The sequence below is a fragment of the Doryrhamphus excisus genome, chromosome 19 (genome assembly GCF_030265055.1).
Source record: "Doryrhamphus excisus isolate RoL2022-K1 chromosome 19, RoL_Dexc_1.0, whole genome shotgun sequence".
Classification (NCBI taxonomy): Eukaryota; Metazoa; Chordata; class Actinopteri; order Syngnathiformes; family Syngnathidae; genus Doryrhamphus; species Doryrhamphus excisus.
The window spans coordinates 13213672-13232181 of NC_080484.1; the positions used below are offsets into that span (position 1 = coordinate 13213672).

Below are 18510 nucleotides of genomic sequence, written 5' to 3' on the forward strand. Positions count from 1 at the left end.
TATTATGCAATAATGTAGCAATGAATGCTACAGCGCTGCAAACTACAATAATAATCATAAAACAAATTGTGAAATACTTCTAAAACGAGCTTTTATATTTATGAAGCCAGGATCTTATTACATAGCGCACCTAACAAAGTGTTCTGTGAGATATATTCTCATGATGAATAAATTGAGGGCCTTCAACGACCAACCAACAGGGGGCGTCCTATGGTGTCCACTTTGTTGCAATACCATAAGGGCAAAACCTTGTATTTACGTGCAAGCGTCACAGTAGTTTGCTGTTGTCTGTCGTCCTCTAGTGGCAGATTAACGCACTACACCTATCAATCAATTTGACCGAAGACATTCATTCAGTCACGTGAAATTAGCCTAAATTAACTTAAATATTAGCAACGCTACACAAAAACACATTCGTTCCATATTTGTAAACTAATGCAATATTATCATTATAATGTAATTATATTGTAATAATAATATTTAGTCCTTTTGGACATATGGAACTGTGTATTGTGTGTTCCTAAACTGCTGTTCAAGGCATGGGCTGCAGAGGGCAGTGACGTGTTGCATGCTGGCTACGCCTCATAGTGAATGAATCCGTAGAAGAAGTAAATGCGGAAGTGTTGACAGTCCTTCATGCTGTTCTGCATGTACAGTTTTAATTAGTGTCCAGACCCGACCGCGTTTAATGAACTTCCGCGATATCCGCGTTTATAAATTAAATATTTTTGTAGCAAATACTTTCATGATTTTGAAAACATGTTTTTAATGTTATTAGACACCTAGGCTGTGGCCATGAAAACACCCCTTTAATCACTGCTATTATTCCTTGTTTAGACCACATTGCAACTCTTGTGCTTCAGTGACTCGGGGCAACTGCTAGCCAGCTAGCGAGCTAGCCAGTTAACCTCGAATTTGGGACATGCCGTGGCTGACTGCTAGACTTCATGCAGCTTTAAGGTAACGTAAGCTCATGTTTGTCATTACTGCCGCCTAGTGGCCACATTACTGCGTACATATATTGTTGTATAAACACTATTGTGTATTGTGTGAGGCACTGTATATTTGGAAATGACATAATTGTATGGCAAATGAAATTCGATACTTATTCTTTTTTGTAAAAAAAAATCTTTATTACAACAAAACTAACAGTTACATAAGAAAAATAGGACACGCTGCTGTCATCAAATGAGACAGAGATATAAAACACACAACCACCCCAGGATTGTCTGCGGCAAAGCAAATGAATGTAAAGGTTGGGCATCGGTGGCGTGGGACTGCAAGGACACACAAAGCAGACGTGGTTTAAGAAATCTACACAGCCTGAAGGATGCAAGGAAAAAGGTGTGTAACTGTGGAGTGTGTCACAGTGGCGTGTTAACATTTTAAAACACACACACACGACATGAGCACTAACACGGTAGATTAATTGTATAGAAAAAGTCAACACAACCTGGAGCTTCCATGTGTGTGGCTGGCTGATGGACAGACGGCAGAGCTCTGGGATTTATTTATTTAGGATGTGTAGCGAAGCCTTGGTGGCTTCATGAAAACAAGCCAGAACTTCCAAAGCGAGGCGATGATAGATTTAGGGACACGTTACTCTTAGATCCGTGCGGAAAAGTCACATTTGCATAACAGGAGTCACAACAAAACCGGTTTTGTTTCTAATCAAGGATGTGTTTACCTTGCGTATGCGCCGTGTTTACGATTTCTCCTAAATGGAAAGATCTGCGGCGAGGTAGAATGGCGGCTCAGCTACATGAAAGCAGTGTAGCCCAAAACACCTGAAATCCTGTCTTAACGTATGCGGACGTCATGTGACGGATGTCCAAAAATACCCCAAATGCTCCGATAGTCGCTTGTTGCTGCGTTTGAGGTATCTCTGAGCTCTGCATGCGCTTTAAAATGCTAAAGATGCTACTGAGCTGTCCGTGTGAGTGCTCCTTACCAACATACAACATTGGTTCTGTTGCTATATGCGTGTCGTGGAACCTACTTCATAAATGACTTTCTCATGCACTCCAAATTATGATTTAAGGTAACAAAAAGAACTGTTTTTAATATGATGACTTTTCACGCCCCCTTTTGTCTTCACGTCTTCTCATTCCGGGGCGGCTGGAATTAGAGCATTTAGGGTAAGTAGCAGAATTGCAAGGGTGTAGACGCCCACAATGTATCCAGGGGGTTATGCTTCTCCATAGGATGACGCCTTGTCTTTCAGCAAGTCCAGACACACGTGACAACTCCAGCTTCCTGTAGAAACACACAGTAGAGTCTTATAGTATGGTAATTGTAATAACATAAATACTATATTATAGCACTATAGAATATGTTTTCTTTTTAACTAATTACTTTATTAGAAATACTTACAAAAGAAACAAAATTATATAAATTATAATAATAAAAAAATATAAATCGTAGTAATAAAATGATTTTGAAAAAGTCTTTTTGTCATTCTCCAGCCATCTTCAGTCGTACCGTCAGGCGGCTGCGTCATGGGCGGCTTCAGGCAGTACATGTGGTATCCTCGGTCGCAGTCGTCGCAGAACAGCAGCTGGTCCTGCACACAAACGCCACACGTGAACGCCTCCTCCGCACACGCAAACCTTCCACACCGCAACAGTCGGGTGCGTACGTCGTTTTCCGAGGTGCCGCAGAGGCTGCACGACTTGCACTCGATGCACTGCCACTGGTACGTCCTCACAGCGTGCATCATGTTGTCCGTGAACTGCAGACATGTCGGGTGACCTGCGGACGCAAGAGTAGGGATGGTCAAATGAGATCGAAGCAACGAGGCTTGTGTCAGACTTCCTGAATCACACTGCTTCAACGTAGCGCTTCGGAGCTTGAAGAAAAAAGCCTCAAAGCTTCATGAAGCTTCACCCGCTCAAATCTAGCTAGCAGCAAAAGTAGCTCCATTTAGGCTTTAACACCCTTGATGTATATTATCATGTACAATGCTGGATTAGTGAAATATTAGAAAGTTAGCACTTCTTGCTCCCTGACAATGGAGGTGGCTCTACGCTGGCTCTATGCTGCCCCCTAGTGACTAATAATAAATAATAATAATACATTTCATTTGTATAGCGCTTTTAAGAGTACTCAAAGACACTTTACAGTAGAGAAAAATAAATAAAAATAGACTAGAGTGAAAACAGAGTAAAATATGCATTAAAATACAATATCCATACATTCATTAGTCTTAGACTAGGGAGTGTCAGAGCGTTCTTGTGGCAAGAACTCACCTGAGCGCCCGCAGTCCGAGCAGGACACCAGCTCCTCGGCTTGGCCCGTTTTCCTGTTGGAGTCCTGGTCCCCCAGGCAGAAATCGCAGTAGTCGTTGGGAATGATGACACCGTCTGGACCCTTCTGGGCTGCAATCACACACACACACACACACACACACACACGTGTTAACAGCCATTGTTGTATTTGTAAAGGATGGCTTTTAGCTTCTGGCTTTTGGCTTTGTGGCGTACGTTTGTGGTTCTCAGAGGCGCGTGGCGGTGGAGACGGGGCCGGATCGCTTTCCTTCTCCTCCTCGCCCTCCTCCTCGGCCAGGTGTGTGTGCGTGTAGTGGTAGCTCAAGCCGGGACGATTCTTGTAGCGCTTCCCACAGACTGTGAGCATAAATAAAGGCAATCACATCTTCTTTCCTTCATATTGGAAACTACTAAGGAGTACCGGGGCCACCTTAAACTGGAAAAAGTAACAATACTGGAATGAGGTTGGGAATAAAAGTGATGGGAATAAAGTTGGCCATACATTTTAAAGCCCAAACACACAAAGGAAGAAAACAGGAATGACAATTAAAAATATGAGCATGACATAAAAAAATGATAATTAAGAATAAACGTAGTTGTATTATGAGGGGAAGAGTAATGTTATGATGTAACCAAGCCCTGATAGAACATTATTCCGCTAACCTCATGACTTTATTGTTACTTTTTTTTCCTCAAAAACATACCGCTACTTTATTTTTGACATTTCTGTAAGACTTTATTGGTGTAAAATGAATACCATGTAATATTACAACAATGTCTGTCTTCATACTTCCGTAACTTTATTGTTGTGATATTACCACTGCTTTTGTTGAACGCTTACATTGCATTACTATCATATTATGAATTTATGGATTTTTTCATATTACTTTCACATAATACAAGTTTTTTCCTCAAACTTTTTTTTCACAACAATTCTCCTGACATAAGAAATGTTTTTGTGGTAATATTATGACTCTTTCAACTTCCTACAATTTGTATCTTAGTATTTTTCATCCTTTTAGAACTCTAAATATTTGCTTAAAAATATTATTTTTTCCTCATAAAACACGTTTTTTCTTTTATCACACAGTTGCGATTTTTTTCACGTCACTTTACTGCCGCAATATTCCGCAACTTTAAAGTTCCTGCAGCTTCTATGTGAACATTCATCATCATATTCCAACCTCTTTCTCTCCATAACACCATTTCCAACTTTATTCCCGTAACTTTACGACTTAGTTCATCTTTTGATGTTTAGAGTGGCCCCCAGTGTGACTCCTTTTGTGTAACATGAATATCTACAGGATGTATTAGTCACGTGGAAATAGGAGTACAGTACAGTACATGAAGGGACGGGGGCGGGGCACATGCACGCGTGGAAGGCGGCGAGTTAGCGAGTTAGCATGTTTGATCGTGAGACAGCATTCCAGGTACGTTGCAAAGCATTGAGGCCATGCGTTTGGTACATTCAGCACGTTGACATGTTAGATATCTGCAAACATGGTGCCTCGGGTTCCGATACCTTCTCCAGCCTTTTTTGAGTTATGCTTTTGTTTGTGTCTATCTGGAACAGAGGAGACACACAAGCAAAAAAAAAACCAAACAAAAAGAAAGACAGAAAAAACGAACAAGACATAAAATGAGGATGAGATTGAATGATTGTTTTTTTTTTGTCGTATAAAAGGTTCATTCATCAGTCCACATCCTTCCTGTGGAGGAGAGTAGCATGCTAATTAGGGCTGAACAACAAAGTCTTTCTTCATGCTGCAAAACGCTGCATTTTTTAGGAACACGAGGGGCGGGGCGATCACTGACAGGTGACAGGAAGTGACTTGAAGTGTTACCACAGCCACACTGCATGTCCGGAATGTGCGATTTAACCAACAAGTACACAGAATATATATATTATATACTTTAAAAAAATACTTTTCTTATCTTACTGTCACAAACGTAAGGTTTGTCCTGGTCGTCCACGCTCGCCGCTTCTGTCTTCTTGCGACTGGACCCTCTATTCTGGAAAACGGAAGACACATTTTTAACTAACACCACAAGATGGCGGTATAGCTGCATTAACGTATGACGAGTGGCGACTCACTTTCCCTCTGTTTCTGTTCTTCCTCTTCGGCGTATCCACTTCAAAGTCTTCGTCATCTTGAAAGCCGTCGCCGTTTTCCTCGGCTTCGAGAACCCTCTACACAGCAAACACAAAGTAGAATTGAATATAGCTAATGAATATTTTCGTAGTTATGGCACATACGAAAACTATTTTCGGTCTTCTAAAACATTAATATAGCCCTCAAGACAAGAAATAACACTTCTGTGGTCACTTTACACTCGTATTACCTTATACAGTAGACATAATAAGAGTAAATGTAAAACGCAAAACGTCAATAAAACCCCTGCGCGAGCAGTGTCACAGTAAATGTGTCCCCTGGCGGAACCTTTGTGAGGAGTCAGTGTCTCACCCAGCACCCTCACCAGTTAGACCAATTAGAACACAGTAAAAATGGAACGCTTCTGCCCTTTGTTTTTTGTTCATTTAGAGACACATTTAGCCTTTTTTATTCTTGAAAATGCTGAATTTAGGCTAATAATAAGTACAATGTGCTTAAATATCCATGCTTATTTCTACTCATAATTTATTCACTCATAAAACAGCGATTATTAATTTATATTTTTGGGAAAAAACGCAACATAGCGAAGTGTTAGTGTATGGCAATAGCGAACACATTGTTTACAGGTCGCACATCACTACGGCCACTAGAGGGCACCAACCTCAACAATACACATGGATGTAAACACCTGTATTTTCCATACAAAAGTATATTTCCCAAAAAAGTAAACACCATACAAAAGTAAAAAGCTATACACCAGCATTTGCTTACAAAAAGAAACATTTTCCATGCAAAAACAAAGACCTGTATTTCCAGCAGGGTCTCCTCCTCCTTGCAGAGGTTATTTTTTTTCTCCAGGAGGTTGTCCCCCCTCAGCAGGGCCTCCAAGGCAGTTGCCTCCCCAGGGGGGCCCTCACGTTTGGGGGCCAGCTCTGCCTCTGAGGAAAGAATATGAAAAAAAGATATACAGTAGATATTTTCAGGATGGCTGATACTTGTTTGTGTGTATAAGCTAACGCTTCTACTCTTGACCCGCTGCACACTATAGGGTGAAAATTTGTCAAAACACGCACCGCTCCTGTGCTGCTGCTATTATTTTTCTGACAAATGCACCATATGGTGGCGCTGTCATGAGTTGGATTGACTTGAAAGCAGTAAGACTTGAGTGTTTTTCCCAATTACAATGACATTTGGTACACACCCTTGGGAGACCAACAAGCACATGTGTGTCCATTCAGCAATATTGGTGTAACAACACGGCCGCCATAGTTTATAAGTCACTGATGATTTGTTTAATGATTATCAAAGCTGGATGGTGTATGTGTTCCATGTACACTAGCATGTCTTACAAAGCTTTTTCAACACGTCCCTGACACTAAACACAGATTTCAACTACAGCTTTTTCTGCATTTGGACGTTTTCTTGATGCTAACCTTGCACCTTCAGGCACACAAACCCGCTCAGGAAGTATTAAATAAACACCAAACGCTGCTAAGAGGGGAGCAGTCACATTCCTCCGCCGTGTTGTGATTGATATCTGGGCTACACTGAACAACTTTCTTTTTTTTTCCTCGTGTTTTTGGAATGAATAACAACTTTGACATTGTGTCTGTGTCTGTGTGTGTGTGAGGGGGGGAGTAGGTAAAAACAATGGCTTGTCTTTATGGCTTATCAGGTTCCTGGGCCATTCCTTTGCTGGAAAGAACCCCCCCACCACCACCACCACCACCAACAACCCATAACACACACACACACATACACGTATGCACATAACATCAAGGACACACATCCACTTCATAAGACTCACTTTACAGTCTAATGCCTCATGGTCAAATGATTAGAGGCCCGGTTAGGGTGCTTCTGTGTTGTGTGTGTGTGTGTGTGTGTATGTGTGTGTGTACAACAGTGAGGGAGCATTGATTTGGAGGAAAGAATGAACCTGGAGACCTGGCTAACCACAGCCAGATGGTCAGATATTAGCTTCAACGCCAATCACAGGGCACACACACACACACACACACACAAGCTGTTGCATTCATATTATTTGCATTCCTGATTTTGGGTCCCCACAGTGGGGGGAAAAAAGGTCCTCTTAGTCTGAGTCCAAAATTATTTTGCAGTTGTAAACATATTTGTCACTCCAATTACGTTTTGCCACTGCGTCATGGCCAGATGCAAATGCAGATTTGATGATTCTGTCATTAGGTCAACCCCCCCAACCCCACAAATAGATTGCGGTCCTGTTGGGAAAAAAGTGAGATTATGTCAGCACGCTCCTCGTGTGTGTTTGTGTTGCCTACCTAGCCTTAGCTCGCAAAGGCGGAGTTGTGGGTCGAGGGGTGGGTGGAGTCTCCTCTTCTTTCTCCAGCAACGTGCCGGGTAGGCGTACATCTGTCCCGCCGCTTTGCCTACACACACACACACACACACACACACACACATATAAACATACACAAATGAGACGACACAGGCAGACAGGAAGAATTTTAACAACCACTGTCAAGCTTCAGAATTGGAACAAAACTCCCATTGAGACCTACACACACACACACACACACACAACTATTTCAGTGTTCAGGCTAATGATCCACATATTTCAGGAAATCCTGCTTAGGCTAGCGAGATGCGATCCCTCCCATACATGAGGTAGCCAGAGATAAAGTTTCAATCCACGTTTGTTTGTGTCCCTGCGAGCAAAGAAGAAGAAGGAGGCGGGAGACGATCCGGCATAAATGTAAAAACATAACGTGCGTCAGGTCTGCCACAAAGTGTAGGGTGCGGCCGCAGAACGGTCTATTTGTGTCCGGCTTTCTCCTGCTCGGGAACGACAACAACCTTGCTATGCGCTGGCTGAGCGTGCAGGCCACACAGGTGCAGAATAGATAACTAAATACACAGCTAAATATCTACAAACATATGAATATATGGCGTTCGTTCTTACTTTTTCACTTCCTGCAGACGGTATGACAATGTGTCCTAATAGTTCTGTGGTGTCTCACAAAATAACGTCCCAATATGAAGAGAAACAAGTTCATTCATTCATTTTCTACCACTTTTTCCTCACGAGGGTCGCGGGGGGTGCTGGAGCCTATCCCAGCTGTCTTCGGGACCCTGGACTGGTCGCGAGCAAATCACAGGGCACATATAGACAAACAACCATTCACACTCACATTCATACCTATGGACAATTTGGAGTCGCTAATTAACCTAGCATGTTTTTGTAATGTGGGAGAAAACCCACGCAGGCACATAGAGAACATGCAAACTCCACACAGAGATGGCCGAGGGTGGAATTGAACCCTGGTCTCCTAGCTGTGAGGTCTGCGCGCTAACCACTCGACCGCCGTGCCGCCGAGAAACAAGTTGTATTCCAACAAATACATGCATGCACACATGCCACACTCATATAGTCAAAGTGACCTATAAACATTTAGACCCCCCCCCCCCCCGGGTCCCCACAAAAACGTATTGCTTGATGGCGGCCATTTTCCAACCGATCTTGCTCAAACGTCCCCACAAGGGGGTTTCCGCTCCGAGTGAGACATCTCACCTGGCTGCCGCTGGCACTTTTCCATCCAGATGTAGCAGTTGTTTTGGGCCACGCCCGTTTGCGAGTCCAGGAAGGGCATGCGCACGCTGCGCTCGGCGCACAGGCGGGCGTTGTAGCTGCGGCAGTGCTCGATGGCGTCCTTGTAGAACTGGTCCCCCAGCCTGGACACACACAGACAGTCTTAGGTGGACACTTCCTGTTAAGGGCTTGATTTGATTGTTGAATTTAAGTGGACTGCGTTAATGAACACCTTAATCATCTCCCTCACTCGTTTGCACCCAAACTCCTAATTTCCAAGGCTTCGCTACACATCTTAAAATGCAACCCGCGGTTAGAACGACGTTCTACTTGTGTGTAAACATGTTGATTTCTAAGCGGCTTTTCCCAGATATGCAAAGAATGCCACGTTGGACAGAGACCAGCACATAAAGATCTCACAAAGACGTGCACTGTTTGGCAGGGGGAGTGGGGTGAAAGGTGACAGGGGGTCAAGAGGCATAGCAAAAGTCCCACCCTTAGGACACAACATTAGGTACACTTCTGCCTCGCATAAGATAATACTGCTCTTCTGCTGCTTTGCATGCGTCTCCCTCAGACGTCCGCAGGCCGCTTCTTACATAAGTGTCCGAGGGAGTGTGTGTATGTGTGTGTGTGTGCGCGCACCATCACATGCATTTACTTCATCAGGCTCCAGTTGTGTGTATGCGTGTTATGATTGCATGCGTGGCTCCATGATGCGTGACCTGGGAGCATCCTTTAGCTTGCAGCTTTACCCACCAAGAGCACGACTCCGGCATCAAAGATGACATTATGTATCTCCTGTTTGCCTCCCATTTAGTCGTCTGGCGCTTACGTAACGTTTATGGCAGAAAACACATTCCTCTGGGTCCACGGCTTCCAGCGTACTTATGAATTCTGCAGCTAGTGTGTGTTTGCCATATGTAAAAAAAAAACACTTTGACATGGGCAAAGGTCCATGAAGGCATGCTCGGATGACTTTGAGGCCTGAGAAGCCAATCGATGAACTTTCTGGACTCGAATGGAATACAGATTACAGTCATCTCTTGTTGATCCCCATTAATTGGTTCCAGACCATGATAAAGTAGGATTCACCATTAACAAATGGAATACTGTCATAGGTATACAGTAGCATGAAAAACCTGTTTACGGATCTTTATGGATGTGTTTTTCATTGTAGATTTTTTTTTTAAAGCCACAACAAAAAAATTGTAATTGTGTGTAAATAAAGTCAAAATATTGAGAAAAAAAATTGAGCCTAAATAAAAAAATCCAATTTTACAGGAATATTTTATAAAAAGAAATTGCATAGTTTTAGTAGCATTAAGTTGAAATAATAAAACAAAAAAATTGGGAATAAAGTCAAAATATTAAGAGAAAAAAAATTGAGCCTAATGAGAAAAAAAATCCAATTTTACAGGAATATTTTATAAAAAGAAATTGCATAATTTTAGTAGCATTAAGTTGAAATAATAAAGAAATAAAGTCATATTACAAACAAAACAAAAAAATTGGGAATAAAGTCAAAATATTAAGAGAAAAAAATTGAGCCTAATGAGAAAAAAAATCCAATTTTACAGGAATATTTTATAAAAAGAAATTGCATAATTTTAGTAGCATTAAGTTGAAACAAACAAAACAAAAAAATTGGGAATAAAGTCAAAATATTAAGAGAAAAAAAATTGATCCTAATGAGAAAAAAATTAATTTTACAGGAATATTTTATGAAAAGAAATTGCATAATTTTAGTAGCATTAAGTTGAAATAATAAAGAAATAATAAAGCCATATTACAAAAAAAATAAATTGGGAATAAAGTCAAAATATCATGAGACTAAAGTCATAATATTCCAAGAAGAGAATATACCAAGATTATTTGAGAAGAAAGATGAAATATTAGTGGGAAATGGAGCAAAATGGGAACGAGTACAGTTGATACATCTCAGCTTTGCATCCTTTCATTTTTCCTTGCTTGTCGGTGGAAAAAGTTATGACACCCCTTGCGATCTTTGCAGACCTGACAAACTCGGACTACTCATTTTTCTTGAAATAGTGACTTCGCTTGCACGTGTAACATCACACCATCCCCTCTCATCTCTGTTTTCAGCTATGTGTAGTTTTGCAATATTTACATTTTGGGGGGGTTAAAAACGACTTCTGTGACTGACAGCTGCAGCCCGTCTAGGCCGTCGGGCCTGACTTTACTGCCTTGTCAGCTTCCTCCAAGTGGAATCTATGATGCTAAACTAGTATACACAGACTTTCTATAGACACACGTAGCGCTCATTGATTTTTTAATTTATTTATCATCAATTCAATCCCGATCAACACTAACTTTAGACTAACCGCCCCCATTTCCGACGTGTTATACAGTGGAGTGACCGGTTAAGGTCAATGCAAACATAAATGGCAGGTTTAGGGGGGGAGCCAAGATGGCAAAAATGGGGCCAGGTGGGGGTGGGGGTGGTCTGACATGCTGCGGGGGCACACGTGTTCCCTTTCGACCCATGTCACCCTCATTTTATGTGCAGGCACAAAGGGGAAAGGGGGGGGCATAATCGGGAGTGGTCGAAGGGAAAGGGTGGGGGCTTTTAAAGACTCTGATTCAGATACCGCTTGTGGTGTTTTTTTAAAGAATAATGTCATCACAGTTCCCTCGTTTCTTTCACACACAAAGGCCAAGCTTGTCTTGTTGTGTGAATGTATGCAGCACACACACACACACACACCCGCCCCCAAAACCAAACCCCTCCATCACTGAATCATGCAGTACGGGGGGAGGGGCGCACGTCGACATGCACATCATAATAAAAATACACAATCCGATTGACCCCCTTCACCCTCGCCATGCATAAACACACGAGCAGTAATGAGCTTTTTCAACACAAAACATGCACTTCCTTTTCCTCTTCACAGCTGAAAAAAACACCTTCTATTTTATTACTGGACAACACATCAAAATTGGAGCGGCATGTAGGATTTCATCCAATAATTTTTGCTGTTTGTTTCTTAGTTACCCTGCCACACACCAACGACGTCTTCATCACATCAAAACAACAAATATGACAATGAAATCTGCCAGGAGGCGTTGAAAACACGCATGGTTGAACTATAAGACCAAGTCAAATTGACTCATACACACAGCTATTACATTTTGGTGAAAGTCTGGATAAATGTGTGGGTGCAGGATTTTTTTTTTCTGCCATTTTTGCACATTTGTCTTCACGTCTCGGTAAATAATGCATTATTCTAAATGACAAAACTGAAGCATGTAAGAGTCTTATCCTTACGAGGGTTATTCCCAGGTTCCCCCCTGCTTGAGCGTACCCCAGCATGGTTCCATCCACCTGGCTCTATGCTGACAAGACATGGACCCTGGAGGACACTGGGACGCTCGCTAATCTGCTGTTTCCACATGCACGTCGACACAATCATGCACGCATACTGTACGCTACAGTACTGTTTTGCAGGAATACAACAGCTTAAAGAGCAACCTTGGTGGCCTCCTGTGGAGTTGTGTAAAGCTAATGCCCCCAATTCACTTTCACAGAAGTAAAGGGAAAGTAACAGAATGCACTTCTGGTTCAGAGCCTTCAACCAGGAAGATATAGTGTCAAATAAACCATATTGAAGGGAAACAAACCTATCATGTAATTGAATGTGAAATGTAATGTATCTTATGGCAGACAGTAAAAAGGGTTAAAAATCATGCCCAACTTAATGGCTCTTGTGCGCAAGACTGCAGGAGTCAACTGCAGTTTGTTCAAGCGGTACTAGTAACGAACTGAAAATGACAACAATTCAGAAAGTATGGCTTTCAAATGGAGCGCTCGGCGTGCAAAACGGCTTAGTATCGCTGCAAATAAACGGTTACGGCAACAAGCTTTTCGTGAGTTTAAAGTCAAGTCAAAGCGCACCTGAGAAAGCATTTGCACACGCATCGTCCTTTCTTTGCATTTTCCATACATTGCATCGAAAAGGGGGAAACCTGCAGATGAGCACCCAGTTGTAATAATAACAAAGGGTAACAAATCTCCGGTTATCGCTTATTCTGACGTTGAAACCGACAATGCGCTCCTTTGCATTCCTTACGACAGTCACGCGTAAATGATTTTTTACCACAATAAAGGCTTACTTACGATTTTAATGGATTCTGAATTACAGTCGCCATTTTCCAGCAGGACTGTAACGTAATATTCCAAATCTCGGTGTAGTTTGGGACCCAAATGAGGTGGTGGGGGGGAGCACCAATGCGGTCCTGCACGCCGTGCAGCCAATGCAACAGCAGCATCGATGCACTGGGCGTGGCTTCTGAGAAAGCTGTCACTCAATCCGCTAGCTTATTATATTCATATTACTATATGTGAAAAATTATTTTATTCACTTTTTCTGATGCGAGGACAGAACGTCTCGTTCTGTGATAAATTCATTGAATGTAATAAGAACACAATAAACAAAACAGTCACAATAATTCAATACAAATAGAATAAAATGGCACACTAGAATGAAATTTGGATGTTTACGGTGAAGTTGTGTTATTTATATTACAGTATCGCTTAAACGAGAGTCAGCCAATGAGATCCTGACACGTCATTTACTACGGTAAGAAGTTGACCAATGACTAGCGTTTAAAGGCGGGCCAACATGGCGGAAGCTCTGCCAGGAAACTAACCTATGCTATTTACTCCTACAAAACTACTTAAGTGTCATATTTTTTTTTTAGCTGTGGTGTGTTGCTTGTTACATCTTTATTGGGTGTCCCTTATAATTGTTGAATCTTACGCAGCGAGTTTTGTGCAACTTAACAATCACCCAACTTTGGAAAGCTAGATTGAGGCTACGTTGGAACGAATGAACGTCAACAACAGTCATAACAACGTGGCGTCCGTATGGTAGGTACGAAAAGAGCAAGGATGAAAAAGTGCGACGGGACGAAAAGAGAGACTCAGTTCCCCCACAGAGGACAAGAAGCCACTCGGAACCGTCGACGGTACCGAGGAAAGCAGCGGAGACCTTCATGGGACGACCGGTGGTGCGTTTAGTGACTTAATTCAATGCTAGGGAATGTCATATCTGTTGTGTGTTTTGCCCTGAACGTGAAGCAGTGATAGCAAGTAATGTAAATATAATTTGTAATACTTTATTATACGTATATTCACAGGAATGGGAATGACGATGCAGGCCCATCATTCAGTAGATCTGAGGGAAGATCTGACAACCAATCTAGCTCGTCTTCCTCCTCCAACAGCAGCAGTGCAGCACCAGGTAGGTGCCAGACAAAAACACAGCCAATCTCACGCTACCTCCTAATTGTTGCTTCTGTTTATTAAACAATCTTAAAAAAAAACACACCACAAGCAACCCCTGAGTACAAGTTTTATCATCAGAACTACCAGGTTTCTACTTTGACCCGGAGAAAAACCGATACTTCCGCTTGTTGCCGGGACACAACAACTGCAACCCTCTGACCCGTGAGCAGCTCCGAAATAAGGAACGGGAGAAAGAGAGAAACCGGATGCTAGAGGAGGATGGCAAGAGCAGAAAGGTACTATACTATATATATACTATATACAATATGGCAGCAAATCAGATGAGTGTTATCTCTTCATAGAAAGCTCCCAGGCCGGGACTCAACACTTTGTTGCTGCTGCACAAACGACGTCTTGGCCTGCTACCTGAGATGTCCTACTGCAGGTACCGTGTGGTGGCAAACACATTTGTGTCCCAAGTTTGTGTTACCACAGTTCCTGTGCACTTTTCAGGCGAGTCCACGAGGGGAAGGTCGGCGTAATGAGACGGCACCAACTGCAAACGAACACCACGGACAACATCAGGCACATTGTGGTCGGTGACTGCGGCCGAAGTAAACTTTTGGCACTGTGAGTGCAGTCGAGAAGCGAATGTTTTGGAGTTATTCACCGACTTGTTGCTTCCTCAGGCCGACTCTACGTGCGAGCAAGTCTTCACAGTCAACGACATGGCTCATGCGGGCTGCAAGTACGGCGTCATGAACTTCAGCAGCAACAGCCAAGGGTCTTTGACGGTGGAAACCTGTGACACGCTCTATGTTACCTATCAAAAGGTATCTGCACTCACTGGACTATACAATCATGCACCATTTAATTAGATTCAATACCAGCCAAATGTAAATTTGCTGTTATTTGATATTTTTGAGTCTTTCTTTATTGTCTTTCAGGTGAATTCCCTCTGCTGGGCTTCTGTCAACTACCCCAACTCTCACATGTTGTATCCTCAGATGTGGTGTACCTTATAGACTTGAATCTTTGTTGCTTTCTTCAGCCAGTTCATTGTTGCTACCCTCCTTGACACGCTGTCTAGGTTGTGTCTGGATGGGGAGCAGCGCAATCCCAGCTGCGTGACTCTGCTTCCGGCCTCACTCTTCGGCAACTCCAACCCAGGTTACATCACTGTTTTCATGCTTGCCTTCTATTTTGGTGGCCCTGTTTATGCGTGGAGTTTGCATGTTCTCCCCGTGCATGCGTGGGTTTTCTATGGGGACTCCGGTTTCCTCCCACATTCCAAAAACATGCTAGGTTAATTGGCGACTCCAAATTGTCCATATGTATGAATGTGAGTGTGAATGGTTGTTTGTCTATATGTGTCCTGTGCTTGGCTGGCCACCAGTGCAGGGTGTACCCTGCCTCTTGTTTGAAGTCAGCTGGGATAGGCTCCAGCATACCGCTGCCCTAGTGAAGATAAGCAGCTTCGTTCCATTTTTTAAATATACTGTATATCGTAACCCGTGTATCTAAATATGTATCAAATCGTCTATCCCAAAGACATTTGTATCCATACTCCCTATAAACAGATCATGTGCTGTATGTAGGGCCCTACGATCCAAGGGGGTGCATACTCTGCAAATGTTCCATATCCACACTGACCATAAAGTAAACACCCTTATTGGCCGGCCACCCCCCATGTCTGCGTGAAATGGTTTGGCCCTGCTTGAGTGGGCTCACCCGCTACTGACAGTGTCTAGTAGTCACAGTCACGCCAAACAAAATTCTGCTCAGGGCCCCAACTTGGCCAAAGGCGTCCCTGAGAATGATACTGCATGGTAGAGGTGTACCTAATGAAGTCTTCCCTTCCATCAACAGATCAACCAGGGATGCTCTACAACTTTAAGATGCCTGCAGCCTGGTCTTGTTCTTGGTGTCTACATCCCCAGTTTGACAAGATGTTCAGTGTGGGTAAGTAGAACGCTGTTCTTCACATTCTATTATATGGCAACAACTAGAAATGGGTTCCACACTAGTGTATTGGAATTGTGTTAGCCTTGATGCTGGAAGGTAGACCATTGAAAGATTTGGGTAAGCATATCAATCCAATAACCATTTTATAAAACACTGGAATGAGACGAGATGAGCAAATCAAGTGCTCCTTTCTTGTAAACAAGCATTCACTTTAAGAGGAAGGATGTTCTACCTAATGCTTCACGATGAGGGAAAACCTACTTAGAGGAGACATAAAATAACTTCAGCAACCTGAAACGCCTGCACTGCAGTGCTTCACCTCCAGGTGTGCGCAGACGACAGTTTAATATGTAAATTTAAAAAGGTCAATATAAGAAGCAGAAAGTTAACGGTATTGTAGTATTTGAAAACAAGGTATTGTGCATCTCGACTTTGTACTGTAATACTGCAGATGCCATATATTGCATACAGCAACATAACAAGAAGGACACTAACACTAGCATACCTGTGTGATGCTAAAGTGCTAACATTACGCTCACATAAAAGCAGCATCATGCTAGGTTCACCTATTTGCTGAAGAAAAACACACACGGTCAGACTTGCAGCGCCCACGTCTGTAGTAGACTGTTGGATAGCTGGCAGAGCTTATTTCAAGATGTGCAGTGAAGCCTGTATGAAAAGCGAGCATTTGAGCACCTTTTCTGTCAAAAGTAGCACACACCAGTGGCCTTTTTCTTATGTTAGGCTCTAGGGACACATACACTATTTGTGTTAGAAGATCTTTAATGAAGTACATTTTGAAACAGTGTGGTTGTGTTGACGTGTTTCATACAGGTCTGTCTCACAAGGTGGTAGTGCAGCATGCAGTCAGGGCACACAAACTAACCATCGACATTGGAAGTGACGTCCTGGCTCAGCAGTTTTGCACTCAAGTGAGTCAAGAGCAAGATTTCGATTTAGTGTTATATGGATTACAACATGACGGCCAACTGTTTACGGATGCCGTCCAGGTTCCCGTGCTGTTCAACGGCTGTCGATCAGGCGAGATCTTCGGCACAGACCTGCGACAGCTCGGCGGCCGCAGGTATCAGAGCTGGAAGACCACAAGCTTCCGGCAGGAGTCGGCGATCACGTGTGTGCGCGTGCTGCAGGATGACAACTTCCTGGTGGCTGCAGACATGTCGGGCCAGGTCAGGATTGGCGACTCTTAAGACGGGAGAGAATCATTCAGAGCTGATTTGGAAGTGTGTGCAGATCAAGCTGTGGGATGTGCGCGCCACAAAGCCTGTGCAGGAGTACAGGGGTCACCACAACGAGCACGCCCTCCTCCCCGTCCACGTCTGCGAGCCGGAGGGGCTTCTCTTGGCTGGTAGGACAAATAAACTACCTGAGAAGCTCAAAAATAATATTCACAACGCCTCTTCTTGTCCACAGTGGGTCAGGACTGCCACACCAGGTTCTGGAGCCTGAGGGACGGCCATCTCCTGAGGACCGTCCCGTCGCCCCACCCGGCTGCTAACGACGCTATCCCGAGCGTCGTATTCTCGTCCAACGTCGGCGGCCGCCATTCCCAACATCGATGGCCGCCATTCCCTGGCTTGCTGATGGCCATCAAGCAGGACGTCTTCTACTTCCCTTACAACACAGACGACCCGGAAGGCGGGGAGATGGATTTTTAAATGACAGGACACTTCATTAGGTACACTGCCTTTGTAGACAATGCCCACTGTTTATTATTGTGGTTCATACTGAGAGTTGTTTCTAATATTTTGGATACATCACTGTCTGGGTGAGTTTAAACTGAAAAATGCTGGGAAAAAAAACAAAAAAGTAAACAGTGACCAGTTTATTCCACGAGTGCAGTGACTTCAAGCTGCTTTATCTGACATCATCATCAACACAAGGTCAAAATACTCCTTCGGATTGTGTCCTTGGCAGATATACTGAGGGTTTCAATAACAAAGACAGTATTCTCAGGTCCCACCATGCCTTGACTGAGTTGAACTAGCAGCAAAGCGGGTTTGAGGTTCCAGCCTCAAAGTTGGCGTCAAGTTGTCGTATTGCTAATGCCACACTGCAAGTAAAAAAAAAAAAACCAACATAACTCTAATTCAATTCAAATAAGTACAACAGTCTTATTAAGGCTCTTCTATTATTTTGCCCTTTTTATGCACTAGCTACAAAGGCTGGCAAGGTTATTGGAGTAGGTAAGTATTACATAGATATGGGCTCTATATATAAGTTGGAATGCATCTATACGTCTAAAAAAATAATGAAAAAGGCAATAAAGCAAAAGCTTGAGGAGCTAAAAGGTCAAAATGAGGTTTCTTAGCAATGTGCACCAAAAAC

The 18510-nt window shown here is 43.0% G+C and overlaps 2 protein-coding genes across 6 annotated transcripts; one reads left to right on the top strand and one right to left on the bottom strand.

Annotated features, from left to right (window-relative positions):
• Positions 1 to 1114: 1114 nt before the first annotated feature.
• On the bottom strand, positions 1115 to 13244 carry dpf3 (double PHD fingers 3). 5 transcript variants are annotated; one of them, XM_058056428.1, is made up of 12 exons: positions 13087 to 13244; positions 8931 to 9091; positions 7681 to 7788; positions 6185 to 6318; positions 5362 to 5457; positions 5207 to 5279; positions 4789 to 4830; positions 3483 to 3623; positions 3249 to 3377; positions 2639 to 2751; positions 2482 to 2563; positions 1116 to 2256 (listed from the first exon to the last, which is right to left on the bottom strand). In XM_058056428.1, exons 1-12 carry the CDS (start codon positions 13236 to 13238, stop codon positions 2189 to 2191), a joined length of 1299 nt encoding a protein of 432 aa, XP_057912411.1. In that variant the 5' UTR covers positions 13239 to 13244; the 3' UTR covers positions 1116 to 2188. The 5 variants fall into 5 exon arrangements, with proteins under 5 accessions (XP_057912408.1, XP_057912409.1, XP_057912411.1 ...); XM_058056425.1 differs by having other exon boundaries at positions 1115 to 2256; positions 2482 to 2751; XM_058056429.1 differs by lacking the exon at positions 4789 to 4830 and having other exon boundaries at positions 1117 to 2256.
• On the top strand, positions 11599 to 18010 carry wdr21 (WD repeat domain 21). Its single transcript, XM_058056424.1, has 13 exons — positions 11599 to 13979; positions 14109 to 14212; positions 14335 to 14492; positions 14559 to 14641; positions 14710 to 14791; positions 14886 to 15029; positions 15144 to 15193; positions 15287 to 15366; positions 16066 to 16158; positions 16996 to 17093; positions 17172 to 17351; positions 17416 to 17530; positions 17596 to 18010. Exons 1-13 carry the CDS (start codon positions 13837 to 13839, stop codon positions 17838 to 17840), a joined length of 1575 nt encoding a protein of 524 aa, XP_057912407.1. The 5' UTR covers positions 11599 to 13836; the 3' UTR covers positions 17841 to 18010.
• The last annotated feature ends 500 nt before the right edge of the window (positions 18011 to 18510 follow it).